Source organism: Lepidothrix coronata, unplaced genomic scaffold (genome assembly GCF_001604755.1).
Source record: "Lepidothrix coronata isolate B3197 unplaced genomic scaffold, Lepidothrix_coronata-1.0 Scaffold128, whole genome shotgun sequence".
In the NCBI taxonomy this organism is placed as follows: domain Eukaryota; kingdom Metazoa; phylum Chordata; class Aves; order Passeriformes; family Pipridae; genus Lepidothrix; species Lepidothrix coronata.
Window position 1 is genome coordinate 1,283,023 of NW_016690308.1, and position 13,463 is coordinate 1,296,485.

The 13,463-nt window shown below is 40.9% G+C and overlaps 1 protein-coding gene across 1 annotated transcript in view; it reads right to left on the bottom strand.

Annotated features, from left to right (window-relative positions):
- Positions 1–13,455, bottom strand: part of PRKAG2 (protein kinase AMP-activated non-catalytic subunit gamma 2) — a 211,285-nt gene extending 197,830 nt beyond the window's left edge. The window contains exon 1 of the mRNA XM_017826516.1: positions 13,247–13,455. Within this exon, the coding sequence (XP_017682005.1) occupies positions 13,247–13,339 (93 nt within the window). The 5' untranslated portion in view covers positions 13,340–13,455. The remainder of the gene's footprint in view (positions 1–13,246) is intronic.
- Positions 13,456–13,463: the final 8 nt, after the last annotated feature.

The window sequence follows — 13,463 nt, forward strand, 5'->3', positions numbered from 1 at the left end:
TCAGATTTCCACACCACACTGACAAATATTGTCAGTGGTAACTGCTGGGAGGCCAGTGCTGCTGATCAAAATAGAAGTGCCACAATGGACTGTTGTGATGAATTTTATAGGATGAATTTGATTTTCTCTCTGACCCATGATCAGTCTTTAGGGCTGTCCTGATAACTTTCACGGCACTGAGTTTACATATTTTTAAGTAAAAAGGGATCAATGTAACTCCTTAGATAAACCATGCTATCCTTCTGCATTCTCACTTTTCTGTAATGCTATCAGCAATCTTATTTCTACTGGTAAACAGTTTTCCATCTTCCTCTTTCCATTTAAATCCTTTGGTATAATTAGACTGCTTTTCAATCAGCCTTGGTAGGAACAAGTATCTCTCTTGGAGAAAAAGCAATTGCATTGGTATAATCAAGTTACTAATGACAGATCCATCATATAATCAACAAATTGGTGTTTCAGCTGGCTATTCCCTTTCCTCTTGCCTCCATAATGGTTCTTGGTTCAGTCAAACAGTTGCAATTCATTTAGGAAATGGACAAAGTAAAAATCTGGATTTTTACCAACTGTGTTGCATTGTGCTGGTTACCAGTTGTGGTTGTTGCATTTCACTGCAGAAATATCTGCTTTGCAGCATATGTAGGATGATCTTTCAGGCACAGAAGAACATGAAAGTGCCCTTTTGTTTTCTATTTCCTTGACGTAAAGAGTATTTTCATCATCTCCAGAGGATGATGTATCCCAGCATGGGTTGGTAGCTTCCCTGTGTACCAGAAGTTCCACTGTGTAATGAAATATAAATCTACTCATTTTACGAATCTCACTAACTTTATTAACTCCATTTTCAGTTGCTCATAATTTCATATGGTTCCTATCCTACAGGATAAGTGTTCCACTTTCAGGTTTATCCTACAAAATGATCATCCTTTCATCACTATCTTTACCTAATTTTTTCCCAGAGTTCAAGGAAAATACAGTATAGATATTTCAGCACAACAGTTCTTGAGAGGAAATTCTGGGGTTTAATTATGAATACACCTCCCCTCAAATACATAGTTTTATTCTATTTCATTTATTTTATACGGTTGATCTGCAAACCACTCCAGTCTGTTTTGGGTTAGAGTACACAGTATGGAAAGAGAGTTACTTAGATATTTAACTCCACTTCAGCAGGAGATATTTTGAAATGCAACTACCATGTTACATTAATAATGAATTCATTAAATTTCCCATGTCCAATATTAAGGCAATATTAAATAACTAGAACAGAAAATGAACAGAAAATTTCAAGCTAGCTCAGCAGTAAATTGCCACTACCTGTTACTATTCAAGGTTGCTGAAGTCCACAACCCCAAATAGCCAAGAAAGCCTCTAGAGGTAAATAAATAAAAAAAGAAACCTTATAAAATTATCTGGTAGGGGCAGACTAGAGCAGAGGATTCCTGTTGTGGGAGTTCTCCTGTGTAACGTGTACGTTCCCAATAAGCAAGCCCAGGCATATTTGTTTTTACACAGTCGTTTCCACACCAAGACACATTTCCATTCCCCCCTCCCTCCTTCTGCTTTTGTGTTCCATCGTCCACAACAACAATTAGTGGAAGTGCCTGGCTGTGCCTGTTCACATTGTTCCCAGACTTTTCTCTCCCCCAGTGAGCTCTGAAGACCATGCATTATTTGACATGACATGACTTGGAGGCCTTCTGCACCATGGCCGTATGCAGGGAAGCAGACAGAGACTAGGAAGAAGAAAGTCCTAGTTACAACTGTCTGGGACAGTAGGACTCAAGTCAGTATGTGTTAAACTCTTAGCACAATACCCCAGGTGACTGGACTTTAAATTACTTAGTCTTGTAAACCAAAAAAAACCCAACCCCACCAGAAATAAAAACAGCCTAAAGGTCAAGATACAAAGTCAGCTCATTGCTCTGTTTGTTTTGTGACATTGAAACACAGGATATGAAATTGAAAATAATCTTAGCACAGCTAGAAGCTAAAGCCAGATGTTTTAACATCAGGCAGAAGCACATTCATAATGTGAGGGTTTCCCCTGGAATAATTAAATATCTATTATGTTTTCCATCACAGCTCATTTTTCTGCAACATGAGCAATTTGCCAGCTTGTCCATACACACTGAATGTATTCAGTTTAGAGTAAACAGCTGCACACAGGGCAGCTTCCCTCCACACACACAGCCTCTGCACTTGTGTCCTTACATGCTTTTTAAATTAACCTAGTCAAGTGCAGAGAACATTCAAGACCATAAAACATAAACAAAGGTACCTACTGCCCTCTGGAAATGAACTCTTAGAAATATCTTCTCTGGAAACAGACATTTACTTAGAGTGCATAGTTAATATTTCCTCTCATTTCCTCTCATAAAGTCCAGAGAAATGAGACTGTGCCGTTCCTCCACGAGAAGGTGACCCCCAGACATATGTCCCCAGTCCCTGTGTTCTGACTCTTCTCTATTAAAGTGCACATACTGATCACTTCCATTGGTCTTACCAGCCTTTGCTTTTATGTGTGTTCCTCTTCCTTGCTTCCTTCAGCTCAAATACAGTCAAGGCTAAAAGCTTGTTTTATAACTTATACATATAGAGAAATTATAAAGACTAAGTTGGTTGTTCCATTATCTTCTCAGAACCTGAGGAGCTCCTGTCTCTCTCCAGTGACCTCATCAAGCAGCAGCCCACAAAGAAATATTGATGTTGATTTGCAGAACTCCAAATACCTTTAAACCCAAATACCTCTGCTTCATAAACATGCTGACAAACAGTATATGCAGATTATGGCAGTGAAATATATTTTTTCATCTTAAAACATTTATATTTGAAAGTAAATTTGAAATAATGACCCACAGAGAGAGTCCAAACACATTAAACAACTACAGTAGCTCATAAAACTTGTAAAGTTTACACAGGTAAAAGATATATAAATAAAAAAATGCTCTCAAAATTTTAAAAGAAAAAATTTAAATTTTCTCAAGTTACATTGAAAAGTTGAAAGGAAAAGAAAAGGAACTTCTTTCTGAAGCCTTTATCATATGTAATACTTGGTGTCTCTCAGTCAAACATGAGGTTGTACACAGACTTTATGGTGTGTCACAACGGATTGCAATGCACTGAGTATAGAATTAGTTTCAGTCTTTATCATCAAGAGAACAGCTGCTATTTATCTCTTCCCAAATTACTTCCTAGTATTACTTTCAATCTCTGTTCCATTAAAAAAACAACTTCTGACTTGGAGGTTTTCATTGTTTGTTTGTTTGTTTGTTTGTTCAATTTTAGCTATCAGGCGCAAGAGAATGTTCTTGGAAGTGGAAAAGTAGGAGAACCAGCTTGTGTTTGTAATGCAAGTATAAACAGCAGAGAGGGAAGAATTGCACATTGAAAGGTTGAAAGATGTAAAGCTCAATTTTCAAATGTAATTAAGGACATCCTGATACAAGTGGACTAGCAGGACCCTCAAATACAAAGGGATCTAAGGTGCCTAAATTCCTTTGGAAATCCCATCTCTCTGAACCACTAGCCTTCTCAGCACCTATTTTCTTTTCTCAAAGATTAATCTCATGAATGCCATTTCAAGTAAACTTGAGTCATCTGTTGTTCACAGATTTTTGGATCCGAGTTTATAGACAGATGGAGATCAAAAGTGAATGAGTTACCAAGGCTTCCCAAGTTACCACTCATTTTATCTGACAAGGTACACCATGAAAACAAAAGTTATTGGCCAACTAAGAAGGCATTGTAAGGCCACATGCTTGGTCCAGCACTGCAGTGGGACAGGAGGATGCACAGAGTCTGTTAAGAAATCCAGCTGGTGAACAGCAGCTTGCTTTGCCTTGGTAACTCCTGGTTGAGGTCCACCAGGACAGCTGAAATACAGTTATGTCTGACTAAGTGACAGAGATGAGCCCACTGCTGTACATGGTTAAGTAAGACACGTTTCCTCTTTTACTGACTTCAGCAGAAAATCAGAAGAGTTCCTTTACCAGCAACTTTTGCATGCCAACTGATGACACTTCCACAGATCTGCAACAGTGAAAAGAGCCAGAAATCTTAGTACAATACAGGGAAAAAAAAAAAAAGAATTGAAGTAACTGCACCTTTTAATTACTGGATTTATTTTATAAAGAAAAACGCTGGCGTGTACCCTCCTGCCTCTGCACAGCTCAAAGCGTGTAGAGTCATTATAAAAAAACATTAAAAATATAAGGAAAATGTATAATTAATCATCATCCAACTAAAAGAATTCTATTAAATTAGTGTTTACCTTTAACATCAACTCCTAAACAAAAAGCAAAGAGAGCAGCTGAATAACACCTTCTGCCTCCCATTCATTTCAGGCTATAAATCTTATGTTTATGAATAATGTTGGCTCAACTTTTCAGATGGCAGAAGTTCTCCATTTTCCCATAAAAATGTGGAGTTATCTAGCATTAGAGGAAGGAGTATCTAAGAAGAATAGTGTCGAGACCATGCTGGTATTCTCTCTCCTGCACTAGCTGGCAGCAGTACTGGGGAATGCCCAGCTCCAGGAACTGCAAGGACAAGTCAGTGGAGTGCAGGAATGGAGACAGGATGCCTGCAAAGTCTTTGGGGGGTGCTGTAGGTTAAATGCGATTGATAAAGTGCTATTTCAGATGTACCTAAACTCTGTTTTCTTGAGTTTATATATGACTCCATGTGAAGTGGCTGCAGATGTCTTGTTTCAAGAATTCTACAACTGATGTGCCACCAGTTGTACAGGGAAAAAAAAAAAGACTAACGTTTCACAGCTTTCAACAACCACATGAACCACGTGGAGGGTGTGATAATTAGGCACACTCATTGCAGTACCACTTTTGATGCTTTTATCTAATATCCTCAATCCTTGGTCTTCCTGATCAGACTGCCAAAAGAGCCCTAACAGTGATATTTTAAGACATGGCAAACTGTCTGTAGACATTAGACTGGAATCCTTTCACTTCACACATATTTTTAAAAAACAAAAGTAAAAATACTTTCCATGACTGCTGACTTAGGTCAAGGTTCTACATGGATCCTTATGGAACAAATACCATAGGAAGAAGGTTGGGCTCATGGCTAAGATTAGTGAACTGGGTCTCAGGATTTATTAGTCCAACTGTCACATTCCTGTACAACATGGGATACGTTGCTTAAACTCCAACCATCTCCTTGAATACCAGCACCGCAGGGACAATGTCCTTCCTTCTCACCTGCCTCCAGCCTGTAACATCTTTAAACTCTCTGGAGAGTTTGTCTATACCAACATATGTAGAGACATCTAACAGCACTCAGACACGGATGGAAAGAAGATCCCATAAGTTGTTTCAGTGTCTCACTGTGGCACTATTACTTTAAAAGTTTATTCTTTGTGGATTTCAAGCTTCAGCCATTCATCAATGCACAGCTTACATCTCCTCTACCCTCAGGCAATACAGCAGATACAGACTCAGACAGCCTGGTGATGATTTAGTGCTCTTATCCCTGAAGTGCCTTTCCTCATGCTTCTTGCTTTAGATCATACTTCCAACACGGAAGCCATGATTAATACTCTGTAACAGCAAATCCCCCCCTAATTAATTTATGCAAAAGGAATGACAACACATGATGAAAACCACATTCCAGAAGATGGAATGCTCTACAGAGAAGCTGGCAAACTCCCATACATACTGTGGTAACACTGACTAAGCACCATTTTACCACTTCCTTACTGTTCCTTTCCTTCCTCAAGTCTTGCCGGGACTACTGTGCCTCCGGTTTCTATTCCCACCTCAGTGAATCCTTCAGAAATCTCTACACTACACTACTATTAGCCAAATCCAATTTCACTCCCTAGATTGGCACTATGCTTTTGGGACAAGATCCAACCAACTGTGGAGTTCAGCGTGCCTGTGTAGTGACTCAACAACAGTCAGTCTCAAGGAGCTTTCACTTGCCCAAGTGCATTCCTTCACAGCAATGAAACTGTGCAGTCTCCATCCATGGGCATATTCAAAATCTGATGAGACAAGAGTCCTGAGCAGCCTGCTCTAGCTGACCACTGGGTCAGCAGGAGGCTTGGACTAGATCATCTCCAGAGGTCTCTTCCAATCTCAACTGTTCAATGATCCCATAAAAACACTTGTTTGCCACATTGCCAAAAGCAAGGCAACACAGGCTTAGCAAACATATTAAATGCACAACTATTTAAAGGCATAAAACAGTCCTGAATCAGTGGAAATTTGTCAAAGATTATGGCTAGGTAGAAAAACTAGAGTCATCGTGACACACTTGAGCAATCTGTGCATAATTCCAGGTGTCTTTTCAGATTTCCATGCAGAGTCCATTCAAAGTAAGTGGCAGGCAGATAACAATCTACTTCTTCCACTAGACAGGCCACAGGCAACACTCAGGGCACCTGTTTAGTCCATCACATCTTACAGCTATTCCATTTCTATGGAGAGCTTGTCTTCATTGAAATGTTTCTTCATGCTTGAATTCAAATTTTACCCCTAATTTAGCTCACTAAATATTGATTTCTCTAACTCCATGAAAGACATATTTCCAAACTTTTCTAAAGGAATCAACTGGCACGGAGCTTCTACAACCAGACCCAAACTTCAGTCACTCATAAAAGACCCCTACTAAGTCTACAACTGAGCAGGAAAATCTTGTGTTTTGTTATGCTGTAACTCCGACCACTCAGAGAGGTTTGCTTACTTCAGCTTGCAGAATAGGAGTTACTGTCTTATTTTCATTTCTCCAGCAGCATAAAAATTGCACAATGCCTGTTATGAATAAATGATGATAAATGCTTCATAACATAACGTTATAATGCTTATAATGCACACGCTTCCTCCTAATGAAACTGCAGATCTGTGAATCCGTTCTTCAGCAGCTTTAAAAAAGGCATATAGTTCTCTCACCCTGACTGCAAAAATAGATTAAGTCTTCAGCTTATGACATGGGTTCTGTTTTTGGAGCAGAAGGTCACAGGCCCCCTTTGCAATAATGACCATAAGGTCTGAACAGTCACAGTGTGTGATATAAATGACAACCATGAAACACATACTGCAATGCATTTGCTCTGCATCCCGTTGCGTCACGCTCGCATAATGTAATTTACTGTCAAGCTAAATTATATGAAAATTTAAAGGAGGCTGTATGCCAGTCTCTGAATCCTCAATGTCAAAAACTGAAGTACCGTGTTATGTTTTGGTTCTCTACCGTGTAAATAATGCCTTCATGCTTTAAAGATTTCACATGTAGTTATATGCAAGCAATTTAAGTGAGACAGTATTACAGAAGCAAACACTAAACTGAAGCATCATATTCCAGTTTCTACAACTACCTAAAGGGCAAACACAAAAATCATTCTGCAGCAGAATCACTGCACATGCATCACTGTTTCAGCTCACTGCTGGTAGCAGAAATACTTCAGTAGTAGTATAGCACTGTATCACCAAACCACCAATAATATTTTATATTTATTGATGATATATTATATTCATGTATACATGTAAGTTCTCCTTTCCAGGATAAAAACCATACTCCATTCAGGAAACACTCAAGCTGCTTTTTCTTTTAGCCTTTGAAGGCATTCACAACTCTCCCTGTTTGTGAGGCTGTAACACTTCCTCCAGTGTGGCTACAGTGCAAACAATGGTAGAAAATCGAGACAGCAGTCCTCTGCAACCAGATCAGGCCCTGGAAGAAAGCTAATTCCAAAAGCCTGATGATCAGTGTAGGGTAACATAGCCCACAAAAGGGTATTTCTATGCCAGACAGACATTTTGTGACATCTGCTGCCTGTTATTCATGTCTTTGATGTTCATTTCGCTTGTAACCAACTCTGCTCTTTCATTACTCCCCAGGCATGGGATACCTTTTGATGGAAATTCAGCTTTTCTTCAAAAGGATGACAATTATATGTGGTACTTCACTCAACATGGATGTCCATAATTTGGTCCACCAATGTTGACTCAGCTTTGGCTCCTTTCTGCTCCCATTAGCCCTGCCAAGCCAGCACATGGGCACACCAACCTAATTCCACAAACTGACCATACATCAGCAACCAAATGAGTGTTGAATTCTGCTTTCAGTCACATCTGAGTAGCTGCCTTGAATGCAATGTGGTGCCCAGGTAAAACTGAGCGTAAGTTGAACGTTGCAGGTCTGTGAACAGGTGCTGGAACGTCCTAGGTGGAGATCACCACCTTCCACTTCACTCCTGATCTCTAACTTTTCTTTACCTGAAGCCAAAAGTCTCACCATCCACATTTCTGTGAGGTTCCTTCCACATTCACGATTTATTTCTCCAAGGAAATTCACATTCCTCTGAGCCCACAGTCCTCACAGGCTCACAGGTATAAACAAAGGGGGTTGGGTGAGACCATTTAGGAGCAGAATCTCCTACTAGAAAAAGTGATGTTTTAAAGACATAGCACTTTTCAATAACCTGATGGTCAGTTTGTGTTATGCTTTAGAACCAAAAAGACTAAGAGCTTCTTTAATTACAGTGGCAGCTATTATGTTTGTAAACATTAATCCTTTCTTCTATCCTTCAGATAAATTCAATGTGCCATCTCAATACTCCTCAGCAAATACCTCTTGCCCTTTCCAGTCTTAATATATCAGCCCTTTAGGGAGGAATCCAAATTTAAAATTCAAGGCCACAGAGGCTCAGGACAACTCAGAGCCTGTCCTATGAGAGCGAGAGGGAGAACAGTTGCAGATCTAATATTAGGGAAACATTCACTCTCCTCTGTCTCCCTCTTCCCCCACCACCTTTTCCAAGAAAATAAACATTTTTTTCACTCCAAGATCCTATTGGAAGCTGATTTCCTTTAACCTTTTAAAGAATCCACCTTATTCCTCACCTACAGCTTCCTAAAATGACTCCTAGACTGAAGTGCTGTTCTCATCAACCCACCCTGCAATTACCAGGAGACAGGAAGCACTCTGCAAAAGCTGTGACAGAACAAAACCATTTCACAATGATTTATGAGGCATGCAGCCATTAATGACTTTGCAAGTGTGGAAAGCAAGATGGAGGGACAGAGCCTGAGCCAACGGCACTGTCGGAACATCATTGTCATCTCTCGGGTTAGAAATATTTCAGCCATCTGACGTTCAGCCTGGCATCCCAACGTAACAACAAGCCTGGAAACAGCAATAAATTTTGACACTGAGAAGTCTCTTCAAAATCGTGGAGGATGACAAAGAAATGGGAGAAGGTGTGCAGAGATGTTTGTTTGTGTGACATTGAAAATAAAGGATCCTGGTCCCCAAGCACATCCTTCTAGTGCATCAGCTCTGTCAGGGCTGAAGTACCAGAGGCAACAGCCACTTCACCGAACTGAAAGATGTTTTTACATTCATTCGCAGATGTTATTTTTGTCCTTATTGTGAAAAAATCTCTTTGTTCTTTCAAACAATAAGTCACCTTGTGATGTATTTGGGAAAAATCCAAGGAAGTGCCAAGCTTCTGCAATTCCCACCTGCTGGGAGCAGCAGGTGCTTGGCACTTGCTGTGGTGAAGCTCCTGAGACAGGTTCTGCCCTCAGTTGCGCTCACGTAAATACAACATAACTTTGCTGGCACTGGCTGAATTATCCCAGATGAAATTCAAGGTAAACAACAGCAGAATTTCTCCTTTTCATTTTTTTTTCATGGCACCAGAGAATTATAATGGCTATGTTAACATTAGAAGAGATCGATTTTTGCAAGATGACAAAAGAACACACTGATCTCACTGCTGCGAGCTCCTACTCAGCAGACAATTGCATCCCATCTTAGAATAGAGTTTTAAAAATGTTCACAGCAATGTGCAAGCACTTACTTCTAATGGCTTAAAAAGGAATTTTATAATGCTAATGTCTTCACATTACAGATATGATGCATCTGGAGAGCAAAGGCTTCTATTTAAATCTGTAGCAGCTTTCAAAGATATTTGGACCAGAATTTTCCATTTAGGCATCTCTAATTTCGAGACTTCAGAACGTGCTGCTGGGAGAGACAGAGGTTGATATGACCTTTACAAAGGGTCCTGCAATGATATTATGGTCCATCTAAATTACCAGTTTTGGTCAGTCATGTATTTGCAAAGAAAACATCCACCAAACAAAAAGTTGTTTTATCAGTCCAACCTCTAAACAAATACTTCCCTGCCACACTACAGAATACAGCAGCCCCCACTTTAGTCTTGGCTACTGAACACACGTTGAGAGCAGCAAGGAAAGTCAACTTGCAGGAACTTAGTGATCCACCACTACTCCCAAGAGCACAGGCCAGGCACCACCCACCTGTGCTGAAGGAGACTGAGCACAGGAAGAAGGTGAAAATAGAATGTTTCCAGATCTTTATATTGTGTCTTTTTCTTGCTTGAGAAAGATGTACCTGAGAAATGTCCTGGAGCGCTGCAAGACACAAACCAGCTTTCTTAAATTGATCCATTTTTTCCCACTGTCACACACAGGCTCCCCCAAAAAAAACAACGTGGGAGAGGAAGTAAAGCATGCAACTTTCTTTTCAGACATGCTTATTATTCCACAATCCTCTAACCTAATTGTAGTGCATTTTGCATCATTCACCTTTTTTTTCGCAATATATGTAATTAATTTTTCAGTCAGCACTTCTGTGTGCTTAATAAACATGTTTTAGGCCAGCCTGTATCACAACAGTACCTCTGTCCCATGGCTTTTTCTTTCAAAATTGACTCCTCTCTCCCCTCCTACTCAGACCTTATTAGTCCTTCTCTTGTTCCTAATTTGAAGATCAAAATGAGCACAAATTACGAATCTCAGCAATAAACACGATCTCACAGCAACACAAAGAAGAGGATGAACAAAATAAAAATTACTGTCTGGTGAAAGCTCCCTTGACAACTACAGCTACACTGACAGGCGCCACTGAAATAATAAGAATGATGCTTCAAAACAACAGCCAAGAAAACAGTTATGAAAGAGAAAAAAAAACAGTCTAAATGGATCTTTTCAAATGCAGATTCCACTGTCAAGTGAGCAGAATGAGAAAAATGTTCTTTCTTATAGCACAACCATGTTTAAACTCTGGCAGATTACAGGAAACCACTAAGAATGTGAGTACAACCTGAGAGATCCTGGGCCCAACAGTCCTTTTTAGGAACATTAAAATGATGCAGAATGGAAGAGAAGGATCGTGTTTTGGGGATGGAGAGGAAGGATGGAAGGTGTCATCTCATTAACAAATCTTTAATTGCTTCCAACTGGGTGAACAACAAAACTAATGTTGACTTCAGTGCAATACCAGGAATTTGCAGGCTTGTATCTGCATAACTACCACTATGTAAGTGAAAAACTGCATAGAAAAGAACCAGAAGATTAATGAACATGAAAAATTATGACCCATCACTAAAGATGTTCCATCCAAAACAGAACTAAGGCAACACTCACGAAGAAATGTTGCCCATGGCTTAGGGAGGCAAATAGGAAAAAGCATTAGCCTTCCTCTGGCAATAATGCTATAGTGTGAACACTTAGGCACTTCTCCCAACTTAGCTTCACACCCATAAACTGAGGAAAATTGCTTAAGTACTGCTGTGGTCACAGGTATCTGGTGGTCAGCAGGTATTTCAAAAGCACCAGGTGGATCCTGTAAAATCCTGCAACAACCACAGCATCTCCAGAATCACCTATGGCTCCTCAGTAGGCAGAAAGTGCAGCTCTTGGGAGCAGCAGTGGAGATCCAGCTGCACAAGAGCTTCTGGCTGGACTGAGTCAGAGGTCGGGGGGGCAATGGAAAGAAAGGGCAGAGAAAATGTAGCAGGGAGGGTGGAAAGGAATAATGTGCACAGAGTGAGCGGTGCTTTGGTGTGGTACATTTTATTTGTTGCTATTTTACATCCCTATTGTGAAGTACTACTGGTAACATGGCAAAGTTTATTGCCTAAAAGTTCCAGTCACAAATGCATAGGCAACACCCATGTTAGCAGAAACAAACCCTTTTTTTCTAGTACTGAATGCACTCAGAGCTCCAGAAGTTTGGCTTGGGCTCTTGGGCTTGCATTCCTCCCCAGAGAAAAATGAAATCTGCAGAGGAGTCATGTATTTCTCCTCCATTTTATTCCACACACCCGAGACACCTAATAAATTTGCTCTGACTTCTCATTCTTCCCTAAAACAAAGGAAAAACTTAGAACCAGAAATATCTTTTTGCTCCTTGGAGGCTTGGCAGAGACGTGTAGGGTTGTTTCCCACTTTTACATAATGAGATTTAAAATGAAAAAAAACAAACCCCAAACAAATATAACAAATAGGCAATAAAACAACAGAGTGCCCAGAAAAGATACAAGGACTTTGTCAGTTCTTGCCAGAACTACTGACACCAAAAGCACATCAGGACTGAGAATAAAAAACTAATGGTTACATAGATCATAAGAATGTCCTAATAGTAAAGAAAAACAAAAAATTTTGAAGGGCATGTAATTCTGAAGGCTGACCCAGTCAGCCTTTTAGTACTCACTTGGAATACTGAGTAACTTTTGATCTGTGTTTATTCTCTATCTATGTACTGTAATTTCTTTCATGTTTCCTTACAGTGGAATATACAAAACAGAGTCGGTGAACAGACTGCATGGCTCACTAGTCTGCTCCACGGTGGTAAAACAACTGTCCCTTGCTCTCTCGGCAATGAACAGACTGCTTGGATCCAAACCTGAGATCCAGCTCTGGGCAACCCTGCCCTGGGAAATTCAGATGTGGATTAGTCTTGAGAGAGGGAAGAGTTCGATTAAACCCTGGTTCAGCCACAGGCACGGATAGTTCCCAGAGCCAAACCTGGGGATGCTGAGACCAACATCTGGGGGTGAAGAGACCTTTTGCTAAACCGTACTGCAAGTCTGCATGTGGACTGTGAGAGGCACACTGAGCCAAACCCATAGCCCAAGGCAGAGGAGCACTGGTGCAGCCCGGAGTAAGAGTCACTTCTAAAACTAGGATAGTGAGGATAACTGAAGTTCTCACTCCGTGCCACGGTCACTGCACCCTGAGCTCCCAGCACTGCACGGGGGGCTCAGACCCCATGCTTCAACCGGCCCCAGATGTGGAGGATTTGCCTGTTGCAGGGGCTGCACCCCCCAGCCCAGCATGCCCCAAACTCCAGACCTCGGCAGCAGGGAACACCTCTCCCTGCCTTTCGCTGAGCTACATGTCAGAGAGAAACATGTCTCAGCGCCTAAACCACGCCAGCTGCCGAAGGGGAGGAAGAGCAAGGAGCCACTTACGGGGATGTGCACTCGCAACATGAGTTTCTTCTGGCCGGAGCTTTTCCTGCTGCTGGAGGCATCTTTCTTCTTGTCCATGGCAGTGCTTCCCATCCCTTCACCCAGGCGTGGTGCTGAGCGATGGATCTGGAGAGGGAGGCTCCTCTTCCACCTCTCCCCACCGTCCCACGGGCCGCAGTTACTCCAGGCTCCTTATTTTGATTTTTCTTTTTTTTTT